We start from the raw sequence: 16,448 nt of genomic DNA on the forward strand, positions 1-16,448 counted from the left end.
AAACTTCTTTTCTTTATAAGTCACCCAGCCTCGGGTATTTTGTTTTAGTAACAGAAAGCAGACCATCCCAGAGCCCATATGCCTGCCCCACCATCAAGAGATGGTTAGGGACTTGGGCCCAGTATGTAGTGTTTGATTAGACAAGTTAAATAAATTTAGCGCACATTCACAGGATGCCCCTCCAGAGGCAATACGTGCTCAAACTATTAGAGGTTCAAAAACAAAAGCACCTCAACAGTCTGGCTCCATTCCTGGATGAAGGATGAGCTGGTGCTCAGGGGAGCAGGGGTTCTGGTGAGGCCCTGCGTTCTGCAGAGCAAGCTCTGGGAGGGCAGCCCTGGCCCCCGCAGGCCTACCCCGACGGGCCCACCGCGAGGAACGCCAGCTGCACAGACCCTGCGGACCCGGCCTGCCTGCCTCTGGGTTTTCCTCACCCTCCCGGACACAAGGAGCCAACGGGCCTCATTCTGTCTCCCCACATCCACCACTGCTCGCCGCAGAGCTCCCTGCGGGGACGAGAGGAAACAGCGCTGTCCCCGCCCCTCCGCGCGGGCAGGGCCCAGGCGCCCCGGCCCCCGGCTGCTGGCCTTACGTTGCAGAGGGAGTGCGTCCGGTGTCGCGGGGAGTTGATGTCGCTGGGCGTGGACGACCGGTCACCTTCCGCAGCAGACGCGTCCGAGATGACGGAAGGCTGCCGCGAGTGGCAGGGGCTCACCCTGACCGCTGGAAAGGAGGGCAGCTGTGAGTGGGCGGGGCCTCAGGGTGAGTGGGCGGGGCCCAGGCGAGTCCACCCCCTCCCGGCCCAGAGGGGGCGCTGAGGCCAGGGAGGCGGGGTCTCGCCGGGCTCCTCCCTCTTCCACAGCCTCCTGTTCCCACCCCCTTGGATCCTGTCTCCGCTCACCCGAGGCAGGAGAAGGCCAGCAAGTCTCACCTGGACGGTCCCAGACCCACTACCACCCTAATGGCTGCTCCACCCCACACCCCAGTCCTGGACCTGAGGCCCCCACCAAGTCCTCTTCCCCACCCCCACACATCACGACCAGTGCCCGAAACAGCCCCCCCATCCACTTCCCTCCTACCCCAGAGGAACTACTGCCTCTCTCCGCTCCGGCCTCCCCCTGGGCCTCCCTGCCTCCACTCCTCTTCCTTGCAGCCAGAGCCATAGGCATCTCCCCTCTGGTCTCTGAGCATCATGTGGGGAGACCCTGTCCCCCGGCAGCCTGGGCTCAGTGGCTTCCCTTTCATGGTCACTGTGTTCCAATCATGCTCTTCCAGCCTGGCCTGCGACTCCCCATCTGCCTCCTGCCCCAGCCTCTGCGGATCCTGCTCAAACTATTGAGCAGCAATCCAGGAGTCCCCAGTCGTCACTTCCCCTGCAGGGTCTTTCCCCTGACACCTCTGTCTGGGTGCTAATTCCAATCTGCAAGCATTCTAGGGGTTGGGGTCTTCACACGGACAGTGTCGGCTCCGAGAGCACAGGCACCTGGGTCGCTCATCCCCATTCAATCCCAGAGCTCACGGTGCCTGGCACACAGTAGGTGCTCAATAAGCAGTGGAGGCATGAAAGGCCCATCAGAAGCTACAGCCGGGAAGCCCTCCCAGGTTCCCCAGAAGCCTGCTCTCCTGTCCGCAGGGGCAGCACTGTGGGGAGGGTTTTCTGTAACACGGGTGCCTACTATGTGCTGCCCTTCCTGAAAAGACAGTCCCTGCCCCCAGTGACCACTTCACACATTAGCAGGGAGGCGGGTGCTGCAGGTCGTGATTCGAATCTGTTCCTATTTGGTGAGTTCATCCTCCGGGCTGTGGGCCTCGGGCATACTGTCCACCCTCTCTGGGCCAGTTCTGTCTTCCGTAAAATGGGGATGGTGCAGGCAGCTCTCCCACAGAGCGGCTGAATGACAGTCCTGCTGCTGCAGACCTGTGGCCCGTCCAGCCCGTCCCCAGACGAGCCAGCTGTGATGAGCAGCTGTGGTCACGGCTCAGGTCGCCCCGCTCCCAGCTCTGCCCTGATCCTGGGCTGCGAGGCGGGACGGGGCAGCCCTCTGGGGTCCTGGTCTCCCCGCCTGGCAGGGGCCAGACCACGGCAGGTTCACGAGAAGCTCTTCCGGCTCCAGAGGACAGAGCCCCCCACCCTGTCCCCCCAAAGTCGCCCCTCCTTGGGTCAGAGAGTGGAGGGAGGGCTGCTGTCTCCACTGAGTGGAGGGAGGACTCTGGGTTAGTTTACGCTCAGGGCTCTAAAAGTCCTGCGCGTCACCTGTCAATCATGACGATGGCCATGTCCCTGCCGAGGACAGCAGCTCCGAGCTCCCCAGGCCCCTTCCAGGAATGTCATATGTCCCTCCTTCATGACAACCTGAGTGTTGTGCAGACGTGGAATACACACTGTGCACCACGGACCGGACACCCCTTCCATGTGGAAGCCAAGGACCTGGCCAAGGTCACAGTCAGGTCCCTGGTAAGCAGCAGGACCAGGATTTGAACCCCACAGTGAACTCTGAGCCTGTGCCCCTCAACCAGGGACTCACCTGCCCTTGCGGTAGGAACGCAGGACCCACAGCGCCTCCCCCACCAACCATCAGCCCCCGGAGGGCCAAGCCGCGTGACTCCTGCCAGCTCCAGAGGCCAGCGCTGCCCACAGCCTCCAGGGCGCACCCTGCCCACTGCATAGGGAGTCCCCGAGGGTCCCCACTGCTAACAACTCCTTCCCAGCCTGTGCCTGTCACATAAGGGCAGCTGCTCAGGGAGGGACAGAGCATGGAGACAGACGAGGCACAGCCTCCCCCATGGGCAGTGGGCGCAGTCGCTGCCCACATGCCAGGCCCCCTGCTACGTCTGAGCGTGACATGTGCCCTGGCCTTCCCGCAGGCCCTGTGAGTGGCTGAGCTGTCAATCAGGGAGCTCTGCGGCCTCTGTCAGGGGACGCCTGTGTGACCAGGCCAGCCAACAGGGATCTGTGTCCCCAGCATGCAGGGAAGGGCTCCGGGCTGGGCGTGTGGCCCTGGCCGGCCAATCAGACTCTTTCTTTGGAGCTGGATGTGGCTACAGGGAGAAGAGTCTCTCTTTCTTGGACGCCTGAGCTCTGGCGCCTTGAACAGTCACACCGTTTGCCCTCACGCGCGGCGACCCAGGGAGGCCTCATCCAACTGGGAGTGTGACGGTTCAGACGGGTTAAAAATAAGGACCAGCCTGATGACGATTCGGCTACTTCTGAGATCTGAGATAAACTATTCTATTTTTAATTTTTTCACTTTCCAACTTTTGAGTTGAGCTCTGGAATTTAGAAATTAAAGTCAGCTGGAAGAGCAAAGAAAGAGCAGAACACTTAACAACAAGCTACTCATTTTATGGGAGCAGCCTGTTTTGCCACTTTGCAGGAAGAGGAGCTCTAAAAAATGAGGCCAAGTGCAAGTGGGCAGAGCCCCCAGATGGAAAGAAAGGGCCAGAGTCGGCTTTTGCTTGAACCTCTGGATCCAGCTATGCCTGCAGTCCACCTCTTGGCCTTTTCAGTGTCAAGAGCCAAGAGATCTTGGCCCTGCATCGCTCCAGGTTGTGATCAGAGACTGTCCCACCCACTGGGTATGGTGGCCTACTGGGAAGCCCCGGGGAGCCATGCTGGGCCGCCGGGCAGGACTCACCTTGCCGGTCCGCAGGGTGGGGCGGGTGTGAGTGGTAGAGAGTCTGCTGGCTCTGGCGGATGGCCGCGGTCAGCGGGAGGTCCGCCTGCACCACCCACTCCTGGTTGCCGTTGAGCACCGTCTCGCCCGGCATGGCGAGTGAATGCCGCTTGGGGACGTCCTTGGTCAGCGTGGCTAAGGACTGCTTGGCCTGGAGAGAGAGTGGGAGACAGGACGGTGGGACCCTGGGGCCGCTGCTTGCTGTCACCACCACCAGGCTGAGAGCCAGGAGCCCTCTGAACCAGGGTGTCACCAGCCTGTGTGGACTGGGAGTTGAGCACCTGCGCCACGGGGACCCTCACTGTGAACTCACTCTGGGGCCCCTTAGTGCCCACCAAGAGCAGAGGGTGGCCAGCAGGTGGAGAGCAAGGGATCCAGGACACGCCCACCACCTGTCCCCAAGGGCTGGCCCCCATCCCCTCAGCACCCACAAAGTCCCCTGCCACCGGCTCTGCACAGGGGTCACCCATGGCCAGCACCTCCCCCCCTGCAGGACCGCGGGGGGCTGGCCACTCAACCTGTGGGCAGGTCCCCTGGATCACAGGCCGTGAGCCCTCAACACAGCCCCAGAGTGCGTGGGATCTGAGGGACTCCCCAGGAGGGCACCTCTGGGACAGCCTGAGATCGGTCACCTCCCACTGCAAGGTGCGTGGGGCGCTATGGGAGGTGATCTCAAATTCTTTGGGGAGGAAACGGGCAGGCGTTCCGCCCGCACGGACGCACGTCCTCACCACGGTCCTTCTGGACTCTGACCTCTGGCCACCTGGCCCCGCCCTTCCACTCCAGCCGTGGGATCCAGGAGGGGGCCCCTCCCTGCCTGAGCCCCATCTTTGTGGTGGAGAAACACAGCCCCCGACTCGGTTGCCAGGGGAAGCTCTCTGATCCCACACAGAGGCTTAACCCTTCTGCCTCCCAAGGAGGAAGGAGAAGGGTCATTCACACCACGCCAGGGACACTGTCTGACCCCTGTCCTGGTCAACAGGGAGCAGCACGGAGGTGAAGTCAGGGTCACCCACGTCCTTCCCGGATGGAGATGACCACGCAGCCGGCAGGGCAGGCCGGAGGGTCTGCGGGCGGAGGCCACTCCGTGTCCACTGCCCGTGTCTGAGGGTGCTGGCTGAAGGCACCCTGCAGCTCCACCGGGTCCTTGCCCCGTGCTGGTCTAGCTGGGGTCCCCTGGGCGGAGCCTCCTGAGCAAACCCGCAGGCTCATGTCCTGGTGGATCCCACGCGGCCGGGCTGCAGAACGGCCCTGTTCTCTTGTGCCACAATGGACAATTCTACCTGGGGGGACGGTGGACCCTCAGGGTGAGGCCAAGGCCGGGAACTGGCCCTGCAGAGGGCTGCTGGGAAGGCCAGGGAGGCAGTGGCCAGGGCCTGGAGGTGGAACTCGAGGGACAGGCGGTGGCCTCAGAGCTGAGTGCTGGGGCGGTGCCACCCTTGAAGGGCGCGAGGCTCAGCCGCCCGCCTCCCCCCAGCCCTCTGCGTTCCCGGCTCTCCTGGCCTGTGGCGAAGGTCTTGACAGGAAAGAAAACTGAGGCACAGAGAGGCTGGAAGGGATGGTCCACAACCCCTGGGGTGTCAGGATGGGGCCAGGTCTAGAAGGAGCTCAGGGAATGACGGCTCCAGTTGACTGAGCGCCTCCAGTGCCTGCCCCGATTCTCCCAGCGTCTCGGTCTCTTCACAAAGCCTGGGAGGAAGGTCTGTATGGTTTCAGTGTCATACAGGAGGGAATGGGGCTCAGAGAGGTTCGTCTCTTGCCAAAGGTCACACAGCTGGAAAAGGACAGGCCTGAAACTGGGCCTCTGTCAGACCTGAACAGCCAGGCTCAGACGTCCCGGATGCTTGATTCTGGGAACAATATCTGACTCTGTGGGAGGCTGATTCTCAACGTGGGTGATTTCACTCTCCAGGGGGCAATTGGCAATGTCTGTGTGGCATGTGGTGGGTGGAGACGGGGTGCCGCTCAACATCCTGCAGTGCAGGGGACACCTCACCACACAGCCACCCGGCCTGAGTGTCAACAGTGCGGTGGGAGGCCCTGCCTGGAGCCGTCCTGGTGCACAAGAGCTGCTCCCTGCTTTGGGGCACCGGGCAGGTGGAGGCGAGTTCTCTGTGACCCGGGCTCCCAAGGAGGGAGAAGCACACACCTCTGGCTTCTCCTTGCTCCAGGACGGGTAAAGGCCGAGGCCTGGACACCCCTTGGGAGACCAGGCCCGGCCCCCTCCCGGTACCCTGCTTCCCAGCAGCCTCAGCGCCCGGGGCAGGGGGACTCTGTCTACCCAGCTCCGTGGCAGCGCCTCAGGGTCACTTATGAAATCACCCAGGACAGCGCATGGTGGCCAAGCCAGGCCTGGGTGTGAAATGAGATCATAGAAACATTAAGGTAACACCAAAGCCCGGGGGAGGGTCAGCTCCCCCTCTCAGCCTTTGTCCAGGAGCCCTGTGAACCTGGGCCCTGCCTCCTGGACTGTACACAGCTGCCCTGGGAGTCTCACAGGTGCCTGTGAGGACAGCCCCTCTTCTGGTTTCTGTGGGCAGGCTTCACATTAGGGACCCTGCGTGGGCCTGCAGCCGCAGAGTGGGAGCGTTTTCAAAAAAGAGGGAAAAGCCCAGTGACAGGCTGGGTCTAAGAGGAGGCCGATGACCTCTAAGTGTCGTGAGAATCTGTGGATCAGGTCTCAGCATTTGGAGTCTGTCCCCCCTGGGCCTGCCGGCATGAAATGACGTTTGTCCTCCTGCCCTCCCAGGGCTGCCTGCTGCTTCTTGACCATCCTGTTCCCCACAACAGCATCCCAGCCAAGGTACAAAAGAGACCAAGACGGGCCATTTGGACACCGGGGCCCGGAGCCCTGGCTCCCCAGCCCCGTGGCGCCTGGGCTTTGCCGACTTCTGAACCCGCCCCTCCACCTTCCCGTGGATCCTGACTTCCAGGATACCCCAGGGCTTTGCCAGCCTGAGCTGCTTGGTGCTTGCAACCCAGGTCTGCTGGGAGCTGGCCCTGAGCCACCTTGGCTGTGAGACTCTGCAGGTGGTGAGTGACAGAGGGGCCCTGCACAGGCGGACATGCCCCAGCAACACCCGGGCCCTGTGGCTCTGGTGAAGCCCCTCCCCCTGCCCCTGGGTGCCGTGGTTACAACAAACCCCTGCCTGAGCTGCAGGGCCAGAGAGGGAGGTGCCTACAGGAGGCGGCAAGAGCCTGAGGGCCCTGGCATCGAGTGGCTGGGCGCAGGGAGTGGCTGAGCTGCCTTCCAGCCCACAAAGACCCAGGGCGCGCAGCCTCCTGGGTGCCTAAGGCCAGTGTGTCATGGCCACAAGCCACACCTCTGCTGTCCCCCTGCAGGGCAGGGCAGGACCTGGGAGAACAGGGTGTCACTTGCACCCTCTTCCTGCAGCTTCTTCCTGGCGTGTATGCCCCTCACCACTAGGGGTCAGCACTGGACAAGGAGACCCAGGGGAGGTGCCAGGAGCCTGCCGGGCCTGTATTGCCTCATCCTGAAGCAAGTGACTTATAGGAAACCATCACCCAACCAGGACCCTAAGCTGGTTGCCTTCCATTATCCCACTGACATCCTCACCAGCGCCCCATGTTATCTCTACTTATGCTGATGATACTGAGGCTCAGAGAGGTAAGGAAGCCTCAGGGGAGCAACAGGGGCAGCTGGACCCCAGAACCCACAACTATAGGACCTCACCCCAGCTGGTGCTGGCACTCAGCAGGAGGACGTGGCTGTTAGAGAGTCCTGTGGCCCCCTCCCAGGAGCCCCCAACAGCCTGCACCTGGCCACCAGCAGCCCTGGTGGCTTTCAAAGGCCCTTCTGGCCGCGTGCTCTCTGGATTTACCCAGCCACCTTGTGGGGAAGGCAGGGAGGGCAAGGCCCCCACCCGGCCCAGCAACGGGAAGGCCCCGAAGCCCAGGGAGCGGCTGGTAGTGCCCAGGGACAGGCAGCACAGAGGGCAGGGCTCGGGCCTGGGCTCCACGGCCAGCCTGGCCACTCTGCCCCCAGACCCCATGCCCTGGGGACCTTCTCAAACCACAAAATTTTCGGCATTATTTAAAGAGTTTGTTTTGGATTAGAAAAAAAAAATTTTTTTTCCCTTGCTGACCCAAGATAATCTTGTTGCACACACATAAGAAAGTCACAGTCAAATACCATGTGCCAACAACCTACCGCTCTGGGATGATGGACGATTTTGATGTAGGCCCTGCCCCGGAGCTACTTACGTATACACCGTGTTTTAGATATGTATGAAATATGAAATGTTTTATATTTATTTAGAAAGTATAAAAACTTACATGTTTTATATTTGTATCTTATATATAAATCTATGTTATTTTATATTCATATCATAAGTAATATATAAACTGAATATATATATTTTTTAAATATTCATTTTTTAGGTGTAGATGGACACAATACAATGACTTTATCTTTATGTGGTGCTGAGCCACAACCCCAGCTCCTAAATATACATGTTGAACCAAGAAAAATAACAAAAAAATTACTGTTTCTAGTAGTGGCCAGGAGTAAGAAAATGAGTCTTCCAAGCCCCGCCCCCCGGGAGGCAGCCCCGCCCCCGGGCGAGGTGGTCCTGGAGGGAAGCTCTGGGGGCTGCAGCCCTGGGCCCCTCTCTCTGCCAAGGCCAGTCCACCGGCCTGGGCTGCGGGTCCATCACTGCCCCGCAACACCCGGGGGCCCCCCGGTGGCAGGACTCACCATGGCCAGCTCGGCCTCCAGCTCCTTCATCCGGTTGTCCTTGAGGTCCAGCTGGGAGCGCAGGGCCGCGGCATGGTCCGTGGCCTCCTTGGCCTGGCGCCGCAGCTCCCACTTCTCTCGCTCCAGCAGGTCCTTCTCCTTGGCCAGAGCCTTGACCGCGTCCTCGCTCTCCTGGGGGTGGGGGGAGCCAGAGAGGGCGGGGCAGGTCACAAGCAGGGTGGAGCACTCCTGGGCCCTGGACGCAGAGGGAGCTGGACCCTGGACAGACAGAGAAGTGGGGAGGCCCTGGCAGGAGACCAGCCCAGCTCTGCTGTGGGAAAGTGCCCGGCTCGAATGTTCCACCAACTATAGCTGGGAGACTGGGACGGGTCCTTGGGAGATGATGAAGGAGAAAATGAATAAACGAGAAAATAACTGCCCTGGGAGGTGGTTTCCCTCACCAGGTCTGGGCTTCTCCATCTATAAGAGGAGGTCACAGCTGCTGAGGCGCAGATAGGCCGACCACCCACCCCTGGCTAGCTGTCTGTCCTGAAGGCAAAGCCTCTGCCGTGGCCCGGGCTCCCCTGGGGCCAGTCCCCAGCCAGCCAGCCCTCAGGCAAAGCCAGCAGCAGGAGCAGCTGCCCCAAGCAGGCTCTGACCTGTTGGCCAAGGCACTTTGGGGACAGTAGGTGTCCTTGAGAGGGGGAGCTGGACCACCACCCTGCTGCCAGTCCACAGCAAAGCCAGGTGTCCATGTAGCCTGGGGCCACGGATAGCTGCCACCCCCTGCCCTGTCTGACAGCCTGTGTGGAAGGCCTGGCTTCCAGATGGTGAGCAAACGAGGAGACAGGGAGGAACCGGCCTTTCTCTGGCTGTCACAGAATAGCTGGGGCCCAGCCAAACCCTGGCTCTGCAGTCACCGCTGCACGTCACCTCTGTCTCAGTCTCCCCACCCCCAGCCCTCAGGTACTTCAGGATGTTCCCATGAGGCTGCTCTGCGTGAAGATCAGCAGAGGTGGGCATGAGGCAGGCGGGGGCCCCCTCCTGACCACCACAGGAGAGGGCACCTTCTTGTTTTGGGTAGCAAGAATTGAACTCAGGGGCACTCGACCACTGAGCCACTCCCCAGCCCTTTTTGGTGTTTTATTTAGAGACAGGGTCTCACTGAGCTGCTGAGCACCTCGCTTTTGCAGAGGCTGGCTTTGAACTCACGATCCTCCTGCCTCAGCCTCCTGAGCCTCTGGGCCTGCAAGGCGTGCACCACCACACCCGGCTCCAACCTGTTCTTACTCAGACCTGATAAGTGGATGCCACCAGCAGGCAGAAAGCAGACAGAGCCCTGCCCCTGCAGAGTGGATGCCAAAAAAACTGCCCAGAGTGTGGAGCTGAGCAGCTGGGCTAATGGACTGTCCCTGAGAAACACCTGGTGCTCAAGTGACTGCCTAGGAATATCTCTGAAGTAGGAGGAGGACCCACTAGGACCCTCAGGGCCATTTTTATCTCCATCTCTTTGCTGGTCCCACTGGTCATGAGCTGACTGACGGCAGTAAGCGACTACAGTGCTTTCAAGCCCGGGACCCCCACCTCCAGGACGGAGTTCCCTGGCAGTGGGGGGGCAGGCACAGCAGGGACTTTCATGGAGCGTCTGCACAGGGTTCCGGGTGCGCTGCTCCCTTCAAATCTCACACCCATCTGCGAGGTGGGGACTGACATTAACCTATTTCACAGACAAGAAAACTGAGGCCCAGAGAAATCAAACCATGTCTCAGTCCCTGCTGATAACTGAGGTGAAAACAAGGGGGACCTGACGGGGTCAGGGCGGCCAGAATTCACAGAGCAGGATTTGTCCAGACCATGAGGGTCCCGGAGGAGAGGCTGGGTAGTGGGGGTCCTCCCCGACTGCCAGGGCAGGATGGGAGAAGGCAGAGGGAGGGGCCGCAGGGGACAAGGTCGGCTGGGGACACGATGGTATTTGGAGGACGGAGGCCTGTTTCCAACGTGACCTCATCACCAAGGTCACCCTGTGTCCATGCCGGGCCTGGCTGCCTGGTCTATCGTGAGAACCTCCCCAGCTGGACTCGTGGAGAGTCCCCAAGTCCCCTCTCGGCTGTGCCCTGGGACAGGGCGTGTGCGTTTGGCGCGGCTGTCTCACATGTTGCAATCCTGGGAACTTCCCGGGCAGAGAAGGCCCCTGGTTCTCAGCAGCCTGTGCCTGTGCTGTCCCTGCCTCCGACGGACCCTGGGCTGGGTCCTGCTGGCTGAGCCTGCAGGGCTCCCCGGGAGGCTGGTCCCCATAGGAGGCTGAGTGGTACCAGCCAGGACGGACCTGCGGGCCTCTAATCCTGTCCACAGGGACATTTATTTTGCAAATAAAGAGGCATGATTTTGGGCTGGGTCACGGCTCAGAGGTGGAGTGCTTGCCTAGTATGTGTGAGGGTTCGATTCCCAGCACCACACAAAAATAAATAAAAGTGCATCCACAACTACAAATATATATACATTAAAAAAAAAAGAAAAAAGATGCATGATTTTTTTTGGTAACCAGATGCAAGACCTTGGAAGAGGCCGGACAGAACCAGGACCTGTGGCCTCAGCATCTTCAAAAGCCCAAGTGGCTTGGCCTGGTCACATGGCCCCACAGAACCTCAGTCCTCCCACCTGTAAAACAGGGTCAGACCCACGGGGGACTAAAGGTTGTCCTATCGCTGCTGCCTGCAGATGGGCGGGGGCCGTGGGAGTGAGTCTCCTTGGGAACAGGATCAAGGCTAATTTAAAAAACTGGGTGTTTTCCAAACTCCATTTTTCTGAATGAACCTGAAGGGGACTAACCAGCTCATGAGAGTGACACCTGGGGCTCAGGTGGGGCTGGGGGTCACACCTGTGGTTCTATGGAAGGCAAGGTGCCCTCTAGGGCTTTTCTTGCCAAAAAAGGGCAAAATCACAGAAGTGGACCTCACATGTCATTAAATGACACAGTGACCATCTGCTCTTGGGCTCTTAAGCTCTAAGGCTCCGGGAGCCACTGCTCAGGGGATGTCCGTGGCCTTTCTCCAGGACCCCTCAGGTGGCACGAGCCCTTCCCTGGTTCATCTAAACAGTTTTGGCATCTGGGGACCTGGGACATCCAGCATGGACTGGTGCTGGCAGTGGTGACCCAGCCGGCAGGGGAGGGGACAGCACTGGGGACGTGGAAGCTGCAGGCTTCCACCGGGGGGCTGTGGGAGCAGCCACAAGCTCCCTGGGGCAGTTTTCATCATGGGAGAAAAAGTGATGTGCACGCCCAGGAGGTGACAGTGAGTGTCACTGGGGAAGACCAGAGTGCACGTGGGGACAAAACATGGGGACATTCGGCTTTTCAACTACATCTCAGAGGCATCGGTCCTCAACAGGACCCATCCAGGTGGTCTGCCACCACCAACTGTGCAGGGACTTGCTGAGGCACCTCCCACCTCCGCCTTCAGCCTGTGTGCACACTGTGGTCACAGCCCTCCCCAGGGAGTCCTGTACCTGGAGAGCAGTTTCCCTGCCCTGAGCACCACAGGGTTCACTTGCTCCCTGCAGAAAAGCGGCTTAGCCGGGCCTGATTCTAAGTCTCACCATCCTTCTTGGCACCTCCACGCTGCCTAGACCATGCAGATACTTGCTGCACCAAATCCCTCAGTGACCTGACCCACGAACTCCTACTCATCCCACAGAGCCCAACTCATATGTCGCCTCCTCTGGGAAGCCTCCCAAGCCTCCCTCCCTGCAGGCGGGATTCTTGCTGTCTCACAGGTGCTGGGGTCTTTCTCCTCACTCTTTATGTTAGTACCAAGAGGCAGAGCTCACAGGGACGGAGTGCTTATTATGCGCTGGCTGGGCGCTGTGCTGAGCGCTTGGCATGTATTACCCAGAGACCTCCCGGCCCCTCTGCAGGTCTGCAACATGACCACTCTCTGCAGATGAGGAAACTGACGGTCTAAGAGGGCACAGTCGGATGCCCAAGGGCACACGTGTGGGTGCGGGGATCTGAAGCAGCTGGACTCACTGTCCAGGCGACACGGGCCTGCCACCAGGGGCTCAGCTGGTGGTCTCTGAGCGCCCAGAACTGGCTACGCACACGGGAGCCTCCCGCCAGTGCTCTGGGGTTGGAGAGGCAGCGCCTGCAACTGGCGCGGAGGGGCGCGGACCTTGCGGTGCTGCTCGTAGTTGCGGATGAAGTCGCGCAGCTGCTCCTCGCGGCTCTCGAGCGTGGCGTACAGCTGCTGCATCTGGCTCACCAGGTCCGTCTTCTCGCCCTTCAGGCGCTTGCGATCTGCTTTCATGGCTGAGGACAGAGACGCGCGTTAGCTCCCGACCCGGGGCTCCCCAGCGCCTCTAATGGAAGAGAAACCAGGGTTGAGACTTACGTAAGTGTCTCTCGGGCTCCACCCATTGCGTCCCCAGGGTGTGACCAGGCCCTCTCTGCCTGAGTCCTCTTCTCCCCACTGGGACTCCGCGACCCAGGCAGGGGCCAGGCCTTGTTGAGGCCTTTCCCAGCCCTGAGCTGGCTCGGGGGTCCCCAGTGTGAAGAGCCTGGTCAGCTCCTGACCCCCAGCCCAGAAAGCAGAAGGGACCCCCAGGGCCACTCTGAGCCCACCAGAGGGACTCAGCTCTGCCCAAGAGTCCCCCATCCACTGTGGGTCTCCCCTGGGGAGGGGAGCTTGATTAAAACCTTGTAAGACAAGACACCAACGTATGCGCAACAGGAACAAAACAGAGGATCTGGGGTCATCAACGTTGAAACCTGCGCTTCAGAGAACCCTGTCCACAAAACCAGAGGCGGCCCACAGGGTGGGGGGTGGGGGGATGTCTGCAAGCCCTTCCTCAGATTAGGCATTTGGTCTGGAACATGTAAATAGCGCTCACGACTCAATAATAAAAAGACAACCCGCTTAAAGTACGTGTGGAGAATCTGAAGAAAGTTCCCCAAGAAGTGGCCAACCAGGACATGAAAAGGCGCTTGATATCCTTAGTTATCTGGGAAATGCAAACCAAAGCCACAGTGGAGAGAGCACCCCTCCACTAGAAGGGCTACAATTAAAGACAGTAACAAGTGTTGGCGACGACACGGGTGAACTGAACCCTCACCGCTGCTGGCCCGTGTAGAGGGGGAGGCTTTGGAAAACATTCAGGTGGTTCCTCAAAAAGATCAAATAAGTCACCACATGACCCGAAAATCGTACCCCTTGGCGTGCACCCAAGAGCAACGCGAACACACGTCTACACAAGAGCGTGTCTGCGGCAGCGTCTTCAAGAAACTAAACAGGCAGAACCGGTCCCACCCTAGGGATGATGGATGGACAGTACAGGTAGCGCCAACCGTGAAACGCCACTCACGGAAGGACCCACCATCGCCTATTGCAACATAGGGGCCTCGAGAGAAGACAGTCGCTAAAGGCCACAAGGCACGTGACGCCATTTACACAAAATGTCCCAAGAAGGGACTCTAGGGAGACAGAAAGGAAATCAGCTGGGGCCCTGGCCTGGGCCACGGGGTGACGCTGAAGGTCGTGGTGTATTTCTGAGATCATGGCAGTCCCCTCCCATGGGTCGAGCTGGATGTAAATCCTGTGAAGATGCTGAACTCGAGCGGCGTGGACACCTTAAATGGCCAACTGTAGGCACAAGGACCAGATGGCGGACAGCAAAGCCAGACACGCGTCCTGCTCTGCAAGGCAGTGACTCTGTTCCCTCCCCTCGGCACAGCACCCTGGGAACCTGGGAACGGAGCAGGCTCTGTCTCCGACGCCTCTCCCCAGGCCCCAGCCTGCATCCCCCCAGGAGAGCAGGGAGGGGCTTCCGAGGCGAACTGTGGAGGTGGTGGGGGTGGGCGATGCAATTCCTGGGCTCTGGAAGCTTCCAGCCTGAGCTGGCGCAGAGTGGGTAAGTCATTTGCCTGAAGTGCCACAGCCACATCTAAGGCGCACGCACCTGACCCGACATCATGCTATGGAGAGGTCCTCCAAATCTGGGGGTCCTGGCCCCGAGGCTAGCAGATGGCCTTGACATGGGGCAGACAACGGCTGTGCTCCTTCTCCCAACTTGCAGACCCTCTGTATACAGGACAAGGCGGACCCCGAGCTCCAGCCCAGAGCCCACAGAGGCTGATGTCCTTCTGGCCCTGGGCCCCCTTTCATCCTCCTGCCCAGGTAGAGCAGGTAGGGGGAGGGGGGGTCCCCGGGACAATGGGCCCTGGGTGGACTTCTGAATTCCAGTTTTGAGCTGCCAGTGCCCCAGCGGGGCCTGTCCTCCTCGTGGCCAGCTGGGCTCAGCCGCCTCACCAGGCTGGAACTCCAACCTGCCGGCTGGGGACGGCAGGCCTGCAGGGGAGGACGCTTGGCTTCACTTCCCCAGGCAGGGGCGGCCCCAGGCACAGGGGGTTGGAGGGTCCCAGCCAGGCGGGCTCTGTGCCCTGTCCCTAACACCTTGCACTCACACACTGGGGACCCTACTGCAAGAAACACCAGCAGGCAAAGATGGACCCCGGTCAGGGGGCATCCTGTAGAAGTGACCATCGGGCACCTGCCCCCTGAGGCTGCGCTCGGGCTCCCATAAGAGGTGGTGGCTGGGCTTCTGACCGGGAGACCAGGGCTGACCCCTAGGCAGCCACAGCCTGGGGTTCAGCCATTGCCTGGTGCTGGGGCTGGCTGGGCTCAGAGGGTGGGCAGGAAGAGCAGGAAGCACTGGAACTCAGGAGAGGGCTCCGATGGTCCCTCCTGCCCAGGGGAGCAGCTGCCCCGGGGCAGGTGGCACAGACCCCTCTGGGGGTTCACCTGTGTCCTGTGGTTGGAGGGTGGGGAGCCAGCCTCAGCCCATGCAGGAACCAGAAATCAACCCCCTGGGGCTCCCACGTGCCCCGTCACAGATGCCTCTGGATGACAACCAGACTCTGGAGTCACTCTCGGCCACTGAGGTTTTGGGAAGGGGTTCCCTGCTGCCCCCAACCACGGCATTCCTAGGCCTTTCCTGGCTTCTGTCTTTGAGGGTGACGGAAGCCTCCTGCTGGCTGCAGGGACCCCAGCACCAGTCCCGTACCAGTACCAGCAGCTGTGATGCTCGGGATCAGGGGTCAAGGGAGAGGGAAGGTCCCCTACCCTGTGCTCCCCCAGGACAGAGCAGACCTTGGCCTCTGTGCCCCGGGAAGGGAGGCCGCGGCCCACGCGGAGGAGCACCAGCGAATCCAGGCTTTGGAGCTCCCAGAGCCGGGGGCCTGCAGGAGGCCTTCTCCTCACCCACCGCGGTGGCACCGAGGGACCCCGTGACCCACTCTCATCTCACCTCTCCCTGAGCCTGAGGTACTGAGACGATTCCCGCATGGTGACTGAGGAAGGGCCAGCACCGTGCCACGTCCCCTGACGTTTCATCACTTAAACCTCACAATCCCCTTATGAAATCACCCACGGTAGGAGGGGGCGGTGGCCTGGGACAGAGGAGGGACCTGGGCCAAGTGGTGTGAACGGCAGCGGCTGCCAGGCCCCGCCCTCCTCACCCGCTACCCTGCGGCCTCCAGTATCACCAATCCCAAGGCCACCCTCACAGTGTGGCCGGTGACCATATACTGTCCCCACGGGCCCTGAAGGATCTTGTGCCATGGGTGGGATGCACCTGCCCGACGAAGGAGCAATCGGGGGCTCGAGGGTGGACCTGCTCACCAAGGCCACGGAACAGAGGCAGGTCCTGGGCCCAAACCCAGGAGGTCCGGCCTTGAGGGCCCCCCTCGCCCGCCCTGCTGTGTAGGCACGTGGCTGTAGACAGTGGCCGGCCGCGGCCACCGTGACCCAGCATGCAGCCGGGCACGAGGTGCTCTAGACAAGATGCCACTCCTGCGGCCACCCGGCCACCCGAGAGGCTTGACGGGGTCTCGCTGATGGTGGTCCTGTGTTCTGTGCACCCCACTGCCCCGTGCTGCTGGGACTCTGTGTACCCGCGTGTGTCCGCAGCTCTCAGGAACCCTCCCTGACACCCGCTTCCCCAGCCAGCACGTCAGGGTCCCATTCCCGGCCACCACAGGCTTCCCACCAGCGTGAGGTCAGGAGACTGTGGGCCTGGACGTTCCA

At 60.7% G+C, this 16,448-nt stretch overlaps 1 protein-coding gene across 8 annotated transcripts in view; it reads right to left on the reverse strand.

Moving 5' to 3' along the window:
* Positions 1-16,448, reverse strand: part of Kazn (kazrin, periplakin interacting protein) — a 122,450-nt gene that overhangs the window by 39,451 nt on the left and 66,551 nt on the right. For 6 of the 8 annotated variants that reach the window (XM_048816287.1, XM_015485678.2, XM_048816286.1 and 3 more), the window contains 4 exons: positions 12,540-12,676; positions 8,392-8,562; positions 3,636-3,825; positions 593-723 (listed from right to left, as the gene is read on the reverse strand). In XM_048816287.1, the coding sequence (XP_048672244.1) occupies positions 593-723; positions 3,636-3,825; positions 8,392-8,562; positions 12,540-12,676 (629 nt within the window). The remainder of the gene's footprint in view (positions 1-592; positions 724-3,635; positions 3,826-8,391; positions 8,563-12,539; positions 12,677-16,448) is intronic. The other 2 variants (XR_007352247.1, XM_048816291.1) reach the window with 1 other exon arrangement.

This window comes from Marmota marmota, unplaced genomic scaffold, assembly GCF_001458135.2.
Source record: "Marmota marmota marmota unplaced genomic scaffold, marMar, whole genome shotgun sequence".
Lineage (NCBI taxonomy): Eukaryota > Metazoa > Chordata > Mammalia > Rodentia > Sciuridae > Marmota > Marmota marmota.